The sequence below is a fragment of the Eubalaena glacialis genome, chromosome 14 (genome assembly GCF_028564815.1).
Source record: "Eubalaena glacialis isolate mEubGla1 chromosome 14, mEubGla1.1.hap2.+ XY, whole genome shotgun sequence".
NCBI lineage: Eukaryota > Metazoa > Chordata > Mammalia > Artiodactyla > Balaenidae > Eubalaena > Eubalaena glacialis.
The window spans coordinates 78728604-78747020 of record NC_083729.1 but is presented as its reverse complement, the minus strand read 5'-3'; the positions used below and the strand labels follow the sequence as shown (position 1 = coordinate 78747020).

Below are 18417 nucleotides of genomic sequence, written 5' to 3'. Positions count from 1 at the left end.
TTCCGAGATTCCCTTGCTGCTCTGATCGAGAGTCTTCTAATGAGACACACTTAGTGAGATTTGGAAGGTGAAAGGGGCAGAAGACCTTTTTCTTTGGTAGTAGTGGCAGTTATGTGCAGGCTCCAGCAGACACAAGTTTGTGCAGTGGCCAGGCTCTGCATGAGGCTGGCAGTTTCCTGCAGCTTTCTGACCTTGGATTACAGCTGCTGTGGTGCCTAATATCAACCCTCTGACTTCTGCCGCTGCAGCCACTCCCATGACTTAGGAGGCACCTCTTCCCTCTGATTCCTAATAGAAGTGGTGCTCCCTGCTTCTCAGTGACTTGAGTCTATTCTTAGTTTTGGTAGGTATGGGGGTGAAGGTGGGGGGCGGGAAGGTAAAATGGGAGGGAAGGATTGCTGTGGCTGACCCTGTTCTTCCTGTAAGCAGGGGGCGTGGCTTTCTCCAGAGGCCCACATCCTAGCTGGGTGGTACCCAATTTCTTGGCTCACATCCGGGCCCAGGAAGCAACAGACCCGGTTGGCAGGGCTGACGCAAAATGGTTTGCAAACCACAGTGGCTGCTCCATCTCAGCACTGCTTTTGTGGTAGCAGGGTCGCCAATGCACCTGGAGGGCGACTTGGCCCGTTTTCACACAGTTTTACCCCAAAGCGGAAAATTCCTCTGCACTTGAGCGGGAGCGACCTGCACTATCGTGAAAGACTGCAGGCTCTTCTAAGGATTGTAATCCAGCCCCACAGCATGGCGGAATGGCACCACGGGCCCAGATCTCATGTGATGGGCCCTGAGCCTTAATCTGGGCTAGACATGGAAGAACCTAGGGCCACGAGACTGACGTGTACAGTGGGCCTTTCACATTAGCGTGAAGAGGAAGGAAGCCCATGTGGATGAGGAAGTGCTGAGGTCTGACTCGGCCCAACCCCTGTCCCAGCTCCCCCCCCACCCCGCTCCTTACTGATGGGAAGCTGCCTCTTGCATGGGGGAGGGGGAGCAGGCTTAAGAGGTGAGCGCTGAACCCACTGCTTTCACATCAGAGCTTGAATTACCACCAGAAAGAGAAACTCAAAACACTTTATTTCAGGTTATAAAAGAAATAAAAGCCACACTTGCTACCTTTAAGCCAGATCAGAAGTAAACCTGTTTTGCTCGCATATAAATTACGCAGACTTTTCTCCCCCATCAGGAAAGATCTCTGGCCTGGTTCTTTTTAAGCACAGAGGTGACACCTTTTCACTCATTTAGTTGGCAGAGCAAAGCCGATCCCTTGGCAATCCAGTAATCTTTGGACCTCTTGGAGGGTAAGAGGACGGTCACCACAAAGTTGGTTGAATGACCTAGTTAAGAATACAGGGAAAAAAGGGTTGTTACTTTAAAGAATAACCCCTTAATACAAAAATCACTGTACTGGGAGTTTAGACACCTGGGCTCCAGACCTGACTTTGCCTCTAAAGAAGAAGGGCAACTAGTCCTCTACAGATTTCAGTTTTATGCTTTGTAAAATGAAGATGTTAGAACAAACGATCCTTTAGGACCTGTCCAGCTTAGACCTTGTATAACCTTATAAACTATGTTTCAAGTTCTCTGCAGTTTGTTTCAGGGAGCATTGGACTAGGATTGAGGCCTGAGTTTTAATGGGATTCAGGGGATACAGTTGGTAGGTTGGGCATCCATCCATTTGTCCATCTGCTTGTCCATCCATCCATCCATCCATCCATCCATCCATCCATCCATCCATCCTTTGTTCCACCCAGTAGGTAGGCACTGGGGTCCTGAGATGACTAAGTGCAGTCACAGGTATGTCCCTCAGCTCTGGGACTTCTGAAGTAAGAGGGCACTTTTACCGTTTCTTCACTGTGTGCCTGGGTGAGGGGGGCCAGGACCAGGTTGAGAAGAAGAGGACCCTGCCCTCAGGATGGGAGTTGCTGTTTCTGGCCTTCACAGCAAACCCCATCTGTGTGGAAGTCAGGGAAGGTGGTGGTGTCCCCAGCAGAGAATGCCTACATCTCCCCTTTCCTTGTCTTTGTACGTCGTTCCCTGCATGGTGCCTTGGCAGGTGTTCGAATGACATTTTATAGTACATATGCAGAATGTATATGTATAGTAACCATTAGTTTGAATTGTAATTCAAATAAGGTCCATACCTTGCAACAGTGATGTGTTGTTTAAATCTCTTTCAATTGGTAGGTTCCCCTCTGTTCCTTTTGCCACCCCCTTGTAATATATTTGTTGAAACAACCAGGCTATTTCTCCTGTGAGATTTCCCAGAGTCTGGCTCTTGTTGACAGCATCCCTGTGGTGACTTTACACATGTTCCTCTATCCCTGCAAGGGCGGTTAGATCTAGAGGTGTGATCACATTCAGGGTTGAGTTTTTTTGGCAAGAATACTTCCTAGGTGGTGTGCACTTCCATCAGGAAGCGCCTTGTATCGGGTTGTCTTTCTTTGTTGGAATGTCAGCAGCAGCTGATAATTATTACTTAGAGCCATTATTTCATTAAGGTTAATAATTTTAAATTTTAGTGATGATTAAGTCTATAGAGTCCATCTGTGATTTAATTTTTGTATGTGGTAGGAGATAAGGATCTAAGTTTGGTATGACCAATTGTCCCAGCATCATTTGTGGAATAATTTCCCTCTTCCTGATCAATTTTAAATGATTCTGGTATTATACGTCAAGTTCCCACATATGCACAGTGCGTTTCTGGGCTCTCTCTCCAGTACATTGGATCTGTTTATAGAATCTTGTGCCAGTGCAACGTCATTTTAATTACTACCTTTCCTTTGTTCCTTTTCCTGAAAACCACAGAGTTCCTGTTGGAATTTTAGCCAATAATAAGAAGACAAATGACTCTATTAAAAAATGGGCAAAAGATTGGAACAGACACTTCATCTGAGAAGATATAAATAAGCACCAGAAAAGATGGCTACTGTCATTAGTCATTAGGGAAATGCAAATTAAAACCACAAAGAGATGCCACTATGTTCTATTATCTATCTATCTATCTATCTATCTATCTATCTATCTATCTATCTATCTATATCTATCATCATCATCTACCTATCTATCTGTCATCTATCATCTAAAATTAAAAGGACTGATTGTACTAAGTGGTGGTGAGGATGTGGAGGATCTGGAACCCTCATACACTGCTGGTGGGGATGTTAAGTGCTATGGCCACTTTGGAAAACATTTTGGCAGTTTCTTAAGAAGTTAAACATATACCTACTGCATGATTCAGTCATTCCATTCCTAGATAACTTATCCAAGACAAATAAAAGTACATGTCCCTACAAAAACTTGTAAATACCATTATTAATTTAAAAAATACCTTTGAACACTTTTTTAGATTTGTCATAGGGGTGGGAGATCATGTGACACGAATGTCTATTTTAGTTCTATTCTGTACGTTACCCTTAGAGAACACCCTTTAACTGAATATTTTATTAGAAAAATAAATATCATCAGTATCTATATTCTCCATTCAAATGAGAAAGATTTTTTAGTTCTTTCTTCCTGGCTCCCCTCCCATATTTCTGTCATCTGGAAATTTAGTTCCAAGTTATTATAAATTCATTTCTATGGTCAAACTATTAAAGATTTAACTGTGTGTGTGTGTGTTTTAAATAGAGGATCAGTGGTGATTAATTTAGAGCCTTTGTATGTCCAAGACGGTCTTTATTACAACTTTTCGTTCAGATGATAATTTGGTTGCACTTGCAATTCTGGTTCAAAGTTGTTTTTCCTCAGCTCTTTGAAGAAGTTTCTCTATTTTTATATGCACTGTGGATAATGAGACATGTCTGAAGTCAATCTGATTCTCATTTTCTGGAATTTTAGTTCCAGCATATTAATGCATTTTATCTCTTTGAGAATTTTCTTTATTTCTGATGATCTTAGGTATCACTCTGATATATCTAGGTTTCTTTTAAAATTTGATTGTTTATTTGTTCTTTGTATATTTAAAAAAATTACCCCTACCACTTTGTGAGATCTCTCAATCTGAGGACTCAACTGTTTCTTCAGTTCTGGGAAATTATCAGCCAGTTTTTCAAATATTATTGCCCTTCCATTTTCTCTCCTTTCTCCTTCCAGATTGCCTACTAGATAAATGTTGGTGATTTTGACTCCTTCCACAGTGTCACTTAAAAAAATTGCATTGTGCTGTCTTTTGAGGGATTTTCTCAGTGCATTCTCTTGGCTCACTCTCTAGCTGCCTGCATTCAATTCTTCAGCTTATCTGTTGATATGGCTTTCTTTTTATCTGGTTCCTTTTTTTCAGGGCTGTATCTCAGTTTCAGGTCTACTAAGATTTCTCTTTTTGTAGCATGGCATTCCACTTATTTATTTTAAAATCTCTTTTCTACGCTGAGTCTCAATGGATTTGGTCAGAGATAGATGTGTCTACTCAGTCCATCATTTTTCAATTAGAAGGCACTGCTCAATAAACTACTTTCTGGGACTTCCCTGGTGGCACAGTGGTTTAGAATTCACCTTCCAATGAAGGGGATGCGGTTTCGATCCCTGGTCGGGGAACTAGATCCCACATGCATGCCGCTAATAGGAGCCCACTGGCTGCAACTAAGACCCGGCACAACCAAAATAAAATAAATAAATAAATAAATAAATAAATAAATAAATTGAAAGACACACACACAAAATAAACTATTTTCTACTCATTAGACTAACAGATGCAAGCATTGGCTTTATAACATTAATCTACACTCAGCATTAAAACAAATAGAATTTACAGCATTTGTAAATTTGTGTGTTATAAGTGGTCTTATTTTAAGCCTGGCTAATTGGCCCAAGATCACCCTTTGTACATTACAGTTTAGCATTTGGACTTTGATTGTAGTTTGCATTTGGTCGTGATACTGATCTTAGAACATCCTCACCTGTGGTTGAGAGTGTACCTGCCCGGGCCCCTGTCTTATAAAGTGGGGAGTGGTAGAGTGTTGGGCTTGGCTCATAATTTTGTTGAGGTTCAAAATGCACCACAGGCAGCATTGGATTCATCTGTCCGGGCAGTGCATCTTCTATCACCATCTCCTTATTGTCCCATCGAGAAGCATCCATGAATATCCCATGGACAAGAACACCATCCTCAGGAGAGGGCAACTGAAAGACACGCAGAAGTTCATAGGTGAGAAGAGGAGGAGGGGTCAGTTTTGTGGGCCACCTCCTAGTCCTACATCCTCACTCAATTCTAAGAACCAATCCAGAGATTCTCTTATCACTCACATTTTAGAGAGGAGAATGCCAAGGCTCCAAAAGGTGAAATAATTTGCTTTTCAGTTTGTCACCAAATCTCATACTTTTCACACTCCCACAGGCTGTCTGGTAGGGGGAACCCCTGGGAAACCCACTGATGGGCTTCAGACTCTGATATCATGACGTTAGAATTTTCCCCTTCTCACGGGAAGTGGATGGACAAGAGGGCTGTGATTATCATCTGTTATTTTTAGCAAGGCCTTTCAAAGATCTGGGTGCCGTTCCAGAAGATAGGTTATATATTGGCAATGATATTTGCAGAGTGCCTATGGAAAGTTTTTTAAGAGAAATTTTGCAGGAGGCGGGACTTCCCTGGTGGGTCAGTGGTTAAGAATCTGCCTGCCAATGCAGGGGACATGGGCTCGATCCCTGGTCCGGGAAGATCCCACATGCCTCGGAGCAACTAAGCCCGCGTACCACAACTACTGAGCCCGTGTGCCACAAGTACTGAAGCCCGCGTGCCTAGAGCCCATGCTCCGCAACAAGAGAAGCCACCACAATGAGAAGCACACGCACTGCAATGAAGAGTAGCCCCTGCTCGCCACCACTAGAGAAAGCCCGCATGCAGCAACTTAGACCCAATGCAGCCAAAAATAAATAAATTAAAAAAAAAAAAAGGAAATTTTACAGGAGAAAGAGAGACAGAAACAGAGAACCTGTCCCTCAATGTCCTGTGGTTAGATGTCACCACTGGTATACAATTTCTTCCAGTTGTGGGCTTCTGTGTATCCTTTCTCAAACATTGAGTGAATTTGGCCAGTTCTGGGGCCCTATACCTTTGGATAACTGGATCTTCACACCTGCAGGCAGAGGACCAAGCTGTGTGGTCATAAGTGATGTGTTTTATAGTGAATAAAAGGATGGTAAGCGCTTTTTGGTTGGACTTTACTACCTAGTGTCCTGTAGTTCGTCCCTCGCGTGCAGCGAGGTACAGCAAGGCCTTCCTGTTTTGGGGGCTGCTATATATGCTTGTGCAGGTTTGCCTGAGTAGAGGCTGAAACCGTCCTGCCATCCACTTGCCAAGCTGTGTGTAGGAGCCATCTGCACACACACAGAGCGAGCGCCTTTTCCTAAATGGCACAAAGGCGGCAATGGGCTGACAGTGGCCCTGCTGTTTGTAACAGAACTCAAGTCATCCAACAATCTCTTGCTGTGTCTTGCAGACGTTTGCTGGGAGGACCAGGAGATGGGCTGACTATACAGTTTACAGTCTCCACAGAAGGCAGGGATTCCCAGGCATCATCGTGGTTCACTGCACATGACCCATGTGGAGATGTGTGTAGACTGGGGCAGGCTGGAGGGACAGAGGCCCCGGTGGTCACTGTAAACATCTGTCCTTCAGAGTCGGTCTATGTGGCAGATGGAGCGTGCTGGGCACAGAGCAGGGCCAGCATCCAGGACGGACTGGACGAGGGCTTTTATGTGGGTGTTGTCCTGCCCTCCTGCAGCCTCAATGGGTCCTGACCTGGGCCTGCGATGCTCTCCTGGCTAAGAAGGGTCTCAAAATAACAAGGAGTGCATCTGTCAATTGACTTCCCCCTACTTTTGCATGCAAATACTTTAGCATCAAAAAAATTTTGATGCTAAAACAAATTCCCTTAAAGACGTAAGCTCTTTCATTGTCATTTTAAGATACAGGCAATTAAGAGGCATGGGGTATTACAGTATTTCATAGAGTAATCCATGAATATGGGATCAATCTCATCTTTGTGTGTTTTTGCTAATCAGAGCAAAGACTAGATCAAGCAGATCTGAGTGGGGTGGATACTGATTAAGTTACCCAGGAGCAATTCCTACCAGTACCTGATACTTTAAGGAAGGTTTAGTAAAAGCCACTTACCCCATCTACACTGACCGGCTAGTGAACACATTCTTGGCAAAGGCAATCTGGAGCAGATCTTTGATTTCACAGCACACATAGAAAATTACATTAATAAGGCCCACTGGGGTGGACAGGTGCTTTGAAGCAGAGGTTTCCCTGCCCCATCAATATCTCAGCACGTTGAAAGTGGGCAGCTCAGATTGGCAGGTGGCTCTCACCCTGGCTGTATACTGGAATTGCCAGGGGAGCTTTCAAATATGATGACTGATATAATTGGGGTGATTTTGACGTAATTGGGTGTGAACTGAGCATCAGGATGTTTTTAAAGCTCCATAGGTGATTCTAACCTGCAGTCGAGGTTGAGATATTCTAGAGCAGGGGTTCTGAAACTCGAGTGGGCTAAGAACCCTCTGGAGGACTTGTTAAAATATAGATTTCTGGGTCCCAGCCCAGTTTCTGATTCAATCTGGAATGGGTCCTTGGAATTTACATTTCTTTTTCTTTTTTAAATTGAAGTATAGTTGATTTACAAAGTTGTGTTAGTTTCAGGTATACAGCAGTGATTCAGTTAACATATATATGTATATGTCTGTGTGTATATATATATATATATATATATATATATATATATATATATATACTTTTTCAGATTCTTTTCCCTTATAGGTTGTTACAAAATATTTAGTATAGTTCCCTGTGCTATACAGTAGGTCCTTGTTGGTTATCTATTTTATATATAGTAGTGTGTATATGTTAATCCCAACCTCCTAATTTATCCCTCTCCCCCTTCCCCCTTTGGTAACCATAAGTTTGCTTTCTACATCTGTGGGTCTACTTCTGTTTTGTAAATAAGTTCATTTTTAATAAGTGCCCAGGTGATGCTGATGCTGCTGGTCTGCGGACCACATTTTGAGAACCTCTGCTCTAGAGGGAGTAAACTATGTAAGCAAAGAGTCTGAACTGCTTCCTTAGTATTGATACATTCCTACTGGTTATGTGATGTAGTTATAGTTATATGATATATGAAGTTAGCATATCAATTCTGCTAGGAGGCAGCTGAGTGAACGAGGCAGATAAGTTTAGCTTATGATAACATTTATTGTGGGCTCACTATGTGCTGGTCACATGACACCTGAAGTTTCAGTTACACTGCCCTACAGCTCTGAGGTTGGTGGCATGAGCCCCATTTTGCAGATGTGAACACTGAGGTGCAGACATGTTAGTAATTGCTCTTGCAGACACAACTGGGGAGGGAGAAAGTCAGAATTTACTCAGGCCTGCCCAGTGCTGAAACTCTGGTTTTTAACCTCTTGCCATATTGCCTCTGCACGAATGAGAAAGTTACTGTAGGTACCTACAGTATTGCTGTAAAATATATTTTTACAGGTCAGACTAATTTAGGCAGTTCCCATCCGGTTACTGCTAATTGGGGAGCTTGTCTTGGGGTTGTGAGTCCCACCCTGCCCTCTCCCACTCCTGCAAATGGAAAGCGGGTGGTGGGGCAGGGGAGATTGCCTGAGATACTGGATGACAGTGGGACAGAAGCTGCTGTGCTGTAACAACTGTCAGGGGGACAATACCTCCATGTCCATGGGCAGTTCTTGTCCAAACTGCACTGTCTTGGCAGCGTCTATAACTGTGGCTTGATCCCGATAGATAGGAATCATGTTGTACTTGAAACTCAGCTCATCTATAGGCAAATTATATTTCCGAGCATGATTTTGAAGAGTTCCTGTAAATATGAAAGCCAGAAACCTGGGTTACTATTGCCCAAACACGGCCCCCACGTGCCTCAACTGGGATGCTCTAGCGTTAGAGAGCTTCCTCTCCATCCAGAGGACCCAACCATCAACATCTTACTCTGAATTAGTTGGGAAGGGTGGAGCCAAAGCATGTGCGAATTTTGGTCCTGGTCGGGATGAGAGGGGAGGCCAAGTCTAAAGTGCTCTGCCAATGAGAGACACAAGCCCGTGAGGGAGTTTCAGAGCCCAGTCTCCCCAACTTTAGCATCTTGCTTAGCTTGTCTTGTATGGGCTGTCTATAGGCTGTTTAGGAGGGACTCAGGATGAGACAGATGAAGGGCTGGGCTCATTAGCATCTAGGAGCCCAGAGACCTTGGTCCCCTCTGGGGTCCTGGGCAGAATCCCTGAGGGCCACTGGAGGGACAGTAAGAGTATTTTTTAGAGGGAAGGACGCTGCTCAGAGGTGGGGCCAGAGAAGGTGGAGAGCAGGTAGTGCCCTTGAGCATGGGTTACGTGGGGACTTGGGGTAGCTGTGTGCATTCACAGGGCAGCAGCACTTGTGCTTGTAACCTGAGAGGAGTGGGCATTAGGTTGCTGGGGGAACGTCTGCTATTTCTGCCATCCTTTCCCCACCCCAGCAAGTGAGGAAGAGCAGGGCCTTGTTGGGCTGCCTTATAATCAATAACCCCTTGGTTAGGCCATCAGCAGCCATGCCATTTTCAAAGTTCCTAGAAACCCGGCACAACTCATCACACATAATGATCTTTCCTATGGGATTTTTCTAGGGAAAGCACTGGTACCTGTTAGAAATCCTTGAGGAAAGAAGAAACCGGAGATCCAGAAGGACTTAGGCTGTCCTCTTTTGAGCCACAGCTGAAGGAGGAACATTACACCATAATGTACTTTTTTTTTTTTTTCTGAGATAGAATTTGTCTTTTAAATCAAAGTCATATTTTGGAGGGTGTCCAGGAGGCAGAATCTAAACCAGTCCTGAGTTATCACCAGTCCCATTCTTACTGCCTGCCTTGTCCCCCTTCCTCACCCACCAGGCTGATCATAAACCCAGAACCTGGTTATTACAGAAGTTCTAGAAGGGGGAGAGGACAGCAAGGTCACACCTGGCCATTTGGACCCATGTCAGATCGGTTCTGTACCTCATGGTGAGGTCTCATGAACTAGATCTGAAACTCCAAGGATGGCCTGGAATTAAAATGGACTGTGGGGATAAGGGTCTAGGGCAAACTATACTATAATCAGCATAAGACTTTCAAACTGATGCTATTCTGGAAGTTTCTGTTTCTTCAGGTTCAGATGATCCCTCGATAGTTGTCAATATTTCAGTTAGCGAGGGCTTCCTAAGAACTTTAGGGCCAACGGTGTCATCAAATTCATCAGACCCCAAAGAAGTGAATTTTCTTACGTCCACAAATGCAGTCCTCAGAATAAGGTCTTTGACCCACGATCCTAGTGGCTTCAGGGATGGGTAGGCTGTGTTGGACCACAGAGAGGGAACCTGGTTGTTGAGGAAACTGTTATACACTTTTTCCATTTCTTCAGACATCACCACCAATCCAGCAATGGCTTTGCTGAGCGTATCTAGAGAGGTCTGAAAGAATAAAAAGGGGTTGGTGCCCTTCACAGATGTAATTATCAGGTGGGAATGAAACTTTTTCATGGTAGCAGGTGTTGCCTTATGCTTAAGGGCCTGCTTGCTGGGTTCCATCCTCTCTGTAGACTATGTGCTGGATCAGACCCTCCAATCTTTCATGCATTTTTTTACATGTGACCAGAGGGGTGTAAGACCTGGTAGTGGAGGTGGTTCAGACATAATAGCAGGATCCAGTGAAGTAAAGAAGGGAAGGTGGAGAGATGGCCCCCATCATCCAGCTCTCGTCCAGGCCAAAGGAAGAATGGGCCTGATGGTTAGTGATTTGGGAACCATGGACAGGGTGATGAGGACTTGGGAAGTACCTCTAACTCTGCCCAGGGGGAGCCTGCGGTCCCAGGAGTTATAGCAGAAAGGGGAGATTCTTAGATGAGACCAATCTTTCAGCTGATTCCAGAGAGCCTCCTTATACTGGAAACACTTTTTAAAGGTATATCCCTTATCTTCCCCTCATCTCAACAAAAGACAGAGGCCGGCAGTAGTCCTGGGAGATGCCGGACCAACAACAGCCATGGGAAGTACAGGGTAATATCCGCCACACGGCTAAAGGTAAAGGCAGGCCATATAGATTTGTATAGCTCTCATGGGTTCCAGTTTTGTGACAACTACTGCCACACATGGGGAAAATATTACAGGAAGATGTTAGAGACCAAATTTATGTTGATTAAAAAACGAAGTCCTAGGACCACATGCAGATAGCTCTAGAGACAAGAGACATGTGACAAAACAGGGCTAGTCATCCTTCCATTCCTTCATGGAGTTATTCCCCTCCTCCCAACTCTTTTCACAAGAGGCAGTGATAGAAAAGAGGAGTTTTAAGTAGATATGCCCTTAGGATCTGACGAACCATTTGCAGCAGAGCTCAGGAAAAAGGCCCTCAGCCAGAGCCAAAACAACACTCCATCTTAGACACCAAAAATGGAAAAAGGTAGCAGAAGACTTATCTAAGATTCATGGAGAACACTTAAGTCAGAGAGCTGGAGGCGCCAGGCTGCTAGTGCCTTCCAAATCAGCGTAGACAGAGGTCACATTACAGCCAGTTCTCTCAGAGGAGGCAGCTAGCATGTAGTCATATTCAGTGGGAAGAGCGCACGTCAGAATGTTCTCCCTTATGGCTAGCGGCCCTGTCTCTCCCAGGACTTGCTCTGTCTCACAGTTCTGTAACCGTCTGGAGGAGAGTGAGCTCACCAAGATGGCAGCCCGAGGCCCCGGATGCTCCCGCCCTCCCTTGGCCTTTCTTACCACTACCACCGTGAGGCCTTGCTGTTCGCTGGGTGAGGTGAAAGTGAGGCTGGGACAGAGCCAGGGCAAGGCAGGACAGGGCAGGGTTCAGGATGAGGGAGATCCTGTGCAGGCCCAGCATACAGTGGTGGCCACCACCCCTCCCTCCAATGGGAGTGCTTGGCTATGACTCCTGATTGCCTTGCAGGCTGCTTCTCCCAGGGCTCCTCTCTTTTCTATTTTTTTTAGGTGAATTCTTCCATTAGTGGTGGACACTATTGTTTGACCAGAAGGAGTGACCACTTTGTTCCTGAGAGCCACATTCGTTCACTTGCATGTTCAAATATTCATGGAAGATTTAGGACGTGTCAGGCACTGGGGAAGCAAAGATGACTTATATACTAGTCTCCTTCTCTTCAAGTTCATTGTCTACTGGGGGAGCCATACTCATGGAGGAGAAATTACAAAACAAGGTGGTACATTGTACACAAATACAGTGATGGACACAGACACCTCAAGTGATGGAGCCCTGAGGAGGGGCCCCTGTCATCTGGTGGTGGAGGGAAGGGCTGGTGTTCCAGGAAGACTTTATGAGGAAGTGACGTTTGGACTTGTCCATCTTTAAGTGGGTGAAAGACCATACATGATGTGGAAGAGGCCAGAGATGAGCAGCATTCATCTCCTCTTCCTCCTCTGAACAATAGTATCCTCTTAGTTTTAGCTGGGCACAGAGCAATCCAATACAGAGACTACATTTCCCAGCCACCCTTGCAGCTGGGGGTGTTGCCATGTGACCAAGCTTTGGTTAAAGGGATATAAGAAAAAATGATGTATGCAACTTCTGGGTTACATTTTTATGAGGAAGCTGCTCTCCCTCGGCTCTCTTTCCCCTGTCCCAGTGGCTGGCAAAAGGGGACAGTTGGAACAGCCACCTTAGTCCCAGAGATGGAAGCTACCTGTTGAGACTGGAAGAGCCAGCCCTCCAGCTGAGATCCTTGGATGAGCTCACAAAGCAAGATTAACTACCTGTCCTAGACAGAGCTTTGTCTGGGCTCTTAACTGAGAGAACGGTGAATTTCTATCCTGTTTTGGCCACTGTATTTGGGGATCTTTATCACAGCAGCTTCATCTATACCCTGATTCATTCAATGTAGAAGGTAATAAGCTCTGACCTGACTACCTGGCCTGCTGACACTGGTTTACCTAACCAGATGCCATAGTCCCAAGGTGATGATGTCACATATTCAGCTGAACCAGTGCCCCCCTAACCCACAAGCCTGGGTATTGCCAGACGACCAGAAACATTTGGAGACTTTGTTTTCCTAATAGGGAAGAGACGGTCTTTAAAAGATCTACCCTAGCTGCGCTTCCCAATCTTACCACTGAGCCTTGATTCTGTGCTAGGTATTTGGTTCCCTGCTTGGCAGTAGAACTTTTCCTGTTACTGCTCAATATTTGGTCTCTAATAGTTTCCTTTATTAAAGTTATGCACAGAGACAACAGGAAGTCCTGTAGCCAACATTACAAAGTCAACGTCATTCAGAAAGTATTCCTGAGCATAAGGCAAAGGTCTAAATAGTTGTTCTTAAATTTTAGTTGCACTGACATCATCTGGGGGAGTTTATTTAAAATTCATATTCCCAGGAATTCCTCAAGGGATCCTAACTCCGTAGGTCTGAAGTGGAATCAGGGAATCTACATTTGAATCTGCAGCACAGTGGATCCTAATTTAGGTGTTTTGTGGCCTCCAATTTAAGAAACTCTGGTTGTCATAGTCTTCATAAAGACTATGATATTAAAAGCAAACTAGCCATCAGGAACAAGCACTGAATCTCTCTTAACTGAGTGCTTAGGTCCCTGGTCAAATTCCTAATGAGTCAATGGTAATTCTAAGGGTGCAAGTTAGGATAATGAAGGGTTTATAATGCCACATAGTCACTAGGCCATTATTAGAGATAGGGAACACAGACTAGAGGAGGGTGAATTCAGGTTTAGGCAAGTTGGGCTTGAAGGGTTGTTAGCATATCCAGATAGAAATGTTGAAGTGATGGGAATGGAAACCTCACATTGTTATACGCTCTGCACAGAGCTTTGATACCCAATAGCAAGGATGGCAGTGAGCGTGCATACGTGTATTAGCCTCAGCAGATTGTTAAACCGGTCCACTTCTTGTCCAAGGACAGTGGTCAAGGAGTTAAGGCGTCCTTGAGGATCCTTGACAAAAAGGCTCTCAGAAGCATTCTCCATCTCCAGAGTTTCTGAAACACACATGGCTGATTCATCAGATCAATTATTGTTGATTTCTCTCCTTATCACATTGCTATTGGAATGCACTTATCTTAACCTTTCTTAAAGCCAACTTCCCTTGTCCCTGGGGCCTAGGCTGAACGGGAGTCAGGCCGCTCGGACTTCAGTGGCAAGTGCTACCTGGTAGACAAGGGACATCCCTGAGACCAGAGGTACCAGGGGTCCTGAGTCGTCTCCTCTGCCTTGTGTGTATGCGGCGTATGTAAGCCTCGCTCTTCCCTACACACCTGTGTTGCATCTAGGAGAGGAGGGGTTGGGGGCAGGACGCCCCCCAAGAGAGGAGAGAGACAACATTTATCCCAGGTTACTGAGTGTTGTTCAAAGGGACTGACTGGATTATGAAATGGGCCCACGTTTCAAGCTGGATCGAAAATTGTGCTCTTCTTTTTCCCTACAATCCACCCAGTGGAGGCTCATATAAGCTCTAAAAAATGAAGGGACTGCATTTTCCTTACATAGATGAGTAAAGTGTGAGAAAACAAGTGGCTCTGAGATATGTACATCAATTTCCTCTTAACCACTCACATCTTGGCTGCTGTAGAAAAATCACACAGCAGTGTGGGTAAGTGCAAGCTCTTGGGTCCACAGGGCTGCGGTTACATGCCCCCACTCTTCTCCTTTTGTCAGTCCCCTCGGGCTCTTCCAAACCTCAGTTCTCTTGTTGAGCCAACTGCACCCCTGCCCCTCAGTCTCAGCAGATGGCATGGCTTATCATTTCACAGTAAAAGTACAAACTTTATGAAGCGTGGAGAGAAAAACCTCCTAGGTGTCAATGGAACTCTATGAAACAAGTATACTAACTTTCCATCCATCATCCATCCATCCATCCATCCATCCATCCACCTTCATCCCTTTTTCCACCCAGTCCTCCATCTTACGTTTATTAAAAATGCTTCCTAAAATAACTCAGTTGCTTCAATATCAACATAACTCTCTACTCAAGAAGAGAGTCTTTTGAGGGGCTGCTTTAGGAGGAACATAACTGACTTCTGAGGTCACACAGGTCCTTTCTTTTCTGGGGGCCTTAAGAGTATTGGCAAGACGTAGTCTGTGTTACTGTGATGTAATAAGAAATATGTATTTTGGTCTTTGTCCCCAGCTTCTGGCCAGAGCTCCTAAAACCCTTATAATTTCCTCATTGATAAGAGTGATAGGAGCATCATTTCTATAATTGTTGGTTTTTGACCCCAACTCCTGAAATAGCTCCTGAGTGATGAAGGTGAAAGGAGCATCTTTTGTTATTGATAACAAGCCCCTTTCAACCACACCTGAGTTTATGTTAATGAGATGACTCTTGGACCACCCCTAAAGATGAGGGGCTGGTTGTCAGGGGAAGTAACCATGTGATTAGAGAGTTGGAACTTCTAGCTCTACTTTCTGACCTCCTGGGAGAGGGGAGGGGCTGGAGGTTAAGTTAATCACTAAAGGCCAGTGATTTAATCAATCATGCCTACGTAATGAAACTTCCATAAAAACCTAACTGAAGGGGTTTGGAGAGCTTGTGGGTTGGTGAATGCATGACGTGCCAGGAGGGACAAAAGCTCCTGCCCTCGGGACTCTTCTGGACCTTGCCTTATGTACTTCCTTATCTTGCTGTTTATCTTTATCCTTTATTATATCATATAAAGTAATCTGGTAAATGTAAATAACCATTTCCCTGAGTTCTGTGAGTTGTTCTAGAAAATTACTGAACCCCAAAATGGGGTTGTGGGAATCCTCGATTTATGGCTGGTTGGTCAGAAGTACAGGTCACAACCTGGGGACTTGTTGGCATCTGAAGTGGGGACAGTCTTGTGGGACTGAGCCCTTAAACTGTGGGGTCTGTGCCCACTCTGGATAAAGTCATAACTGAATGGTATGACACCCAGCTGGTGTCCAGAGAGTAACTGCTTAATGTTGGGGGAAACCCATACACTTGATGCCAGAGTATTGTGAATAGAGACAGAAACACAGTTTACTTTTACAGTCACTAGTTTTTTTTATGCCTCAGCTCTTTTCCCCCTATAATGACATTTCCAACCATGAACAATAGATTAAGACATCTAAATCTACAGTCACTCTAAGAAAAGTGTGAAAGTGGATCTCTGTGATCATTCAGGAATATTCCCTAACTCAGCAGAAAACAAAGTGAAATAATCTAGCCACTTCTCTTGTTGGAGAAAAAAAAAAAAAAAAAGAAATGGATTCCAGAGCAGGGCTGTCCAATAGAATATTTTATGATGATGGAAATGTTCTCCATTTGCATTGTTCAGTATGGCAGCACTTAAAATGTGGCTAGTGCAACTGAGGAAATGAATTTTAAATTTAATTTAATTTAAAGTTTAAATAACCACATGTGGCTAACGGCTACTGTCTCGGACAGTACAAGTCTAGAGATATTAGAAAACTCAGGAAAAAGTCTGGTTAAAGTTACATTGAGCTAGAAACCAACTTGTTCCTCATGCTTCTGGCAGTTAAGATGTCAAGGTGCTATAGGCTTCTCATCTATAAATGGAGAGCTCTACATCAGAAGAGCTCTCTATGTAAAGAAAAAATCTGCATAATAAGCAGATTTGGACACCTGCTTATCACTCAGCTTTCTGAGTTTATTCCTAAAAGTCCCATTGTACATGTATGCTAGGAACTACTTACTACCTGGAACTCTGGTCCGGACAGAAGCAACGAGTTCTTGGACAATCTCATCATTGCTCTTTCCCTCTCCACCAGAAGATGACCTTGGCTGAACCTCAAGTATGGTGTTGATTAAAGTGTTGGTCTCTTTGTACTGTAATGGTGAGAAGAGACAGAACAGTGAAGAACCAAATTCTCAAAAAAATAATTTTGCAGCACACATAGTTTATTAGAGAAATAATGGCAGTGGCCAAAACCAAGGAAATTTTATTTTTTATTTTGAAGATAGAGTTGGTAAAATGTGCTCACTGGAAATGATAGTGTTTAGTTCTCAGTGTTATAGTTAAACATTTTTGGTTGAACAACAATGTGAATTTACTGAATGTCATTGAACTGTATACTTAAAATGGTTAAAATGATAAATTTCATGTTACATGTGTTTTACCACAGTAAAAAATGGTTAAACAATTTTTGGCTAATTATTTAAAAGGCAGTTATGAAAGTGAGGAAGAAATAATGAGAATTCAGTTTTAGAACATAGTTTTATTTAAATAACATTTTCTCAAGGGAACCCTCCTACACTGTTGGTGGGAATGTAAGTTGGTGCAGCCACTATGGAAAACAGTGTGGAGGTTCCTCAGAAAACTAAAAAGAGAATTACCATAGGATCCAGCAAACCCACTCCTGGGCATGTATCCGGACAAAACTATAATTCAAAAAGATACACGCACCCCTATGTTCATAGCAGCATTATTCACAAGAGCCAAGACATGAAAACAACCTAAATGTCCATTGACAAATGAATGGATAAAGAAGATGTGGTACATATATACAATGGAATAGTACTCAGCAATAAAAAAACACAAAATAATGCCATTTGCAGCAACATGGATGCAACTAGAGATTATCATACTAAGTGAAGTAAGTCAGAAAGAGAAAGACAAATACCATATGATATCACTTATATGTGGAATCTAAAATATGGCACAAATGAAACTATCTACAAAACAAAGAGACTCACAGACATAGAGAGCAGAGGGGGCGGGGGGTGAGGGAGGGAAGGACTGGGAGTTTGGGATTAGCAGATGTAAACTATTATATATAGGATGGATAAACATTGGATAAACAATGGATGGATAAACAAGGTCCTACTGTATAGTTCAGGGAACTAGATTCAATATCCTGTGATAAACCATAATGGGAAAGAATATAAAAAAAAAGAATGTCTCTATGTGTATAACTGAGTCACTTTGCTGTACAGCAGAGATGGGCACAACATTGTAGATTAGCTATACTTCAATAAAAAAAAATAACATTTTCTCAATTAGAAAAGTATTATGGGGAATTCCCTGGCGGTCCAGTGGTTAGGACTCCATGCTTTCACTGCCGAGGGCGTGGGTTCAATCCCTGGTTGGGGAACTAAGATCCCGCATGCCATGGGGTGCAGCCAAAAAAAAAAAAAAAAAAAAAAAAATAGAGTTGTAGAATTTAGAAAAGTATTATAGCTTATTATTGAAAATTTAGAAAACACAGAAAAGTATAAAGAAAAATTATTAATGATCTTGCTTTTCAGAGATATTTATAACTTTAGTTTACCTCCCCCACCCCCGGACATTTTCTGTATATATGTGCATATAGTTTTAAATATTGAGCCCATACAATTTATGTAGTATTTATTCTTTTTCAATTTCATGAACATTTTCTCACATCACTGAAAAATCTTCATGAGTCCTGTTTTAAGTGACTGATCCTCGGTGGTTTGAATGCACTATAATTAA

The 18417-nt window shown here is 43.5% G+C and overlaps 1 protein-coding gene across 1 annotated transcript in view; it reads right to left on the bottom strand.

Annotated features, from left to right (window-relative positions):
• Positions 1-1125: 1125 nt before the first annotated feature.
• Positions 1126-18417, bottom strand: part of DNAH6 (dynein axonemal heavy chain 6) — a 290936-nt gene continuing 273644 nt past the window's right edge. Inside the window, exons 71-77 of the mRNA XM_061168664.1 lie at positions 16664-16793; positions 13853-13980; positions 10256-10441; positions 9636-9708; positions 8674-8825; positions 4896-5118; positions 1126-1334 (exon numbers count right to left, since the gene is read on the bottom strand). Of these exons, the coding sequence (XP_061024647.1) occupies positions 1231-1334; positions 4896-5118; positions 8674-8825; positions 9636-9708; positions 10256-10441; positions 13853-13980; positions 16664-16793 (996 nt within the window). The 3' untranslated portion in view covers positions 1126-1230. The remainder of the gene's footprint in view (positions 1335-4895; positions 5119-8673; positions 8826-9635; positions 9709-10255; positions 10442-13852; positions 13981-16663; positions 16794-18417) is intronic.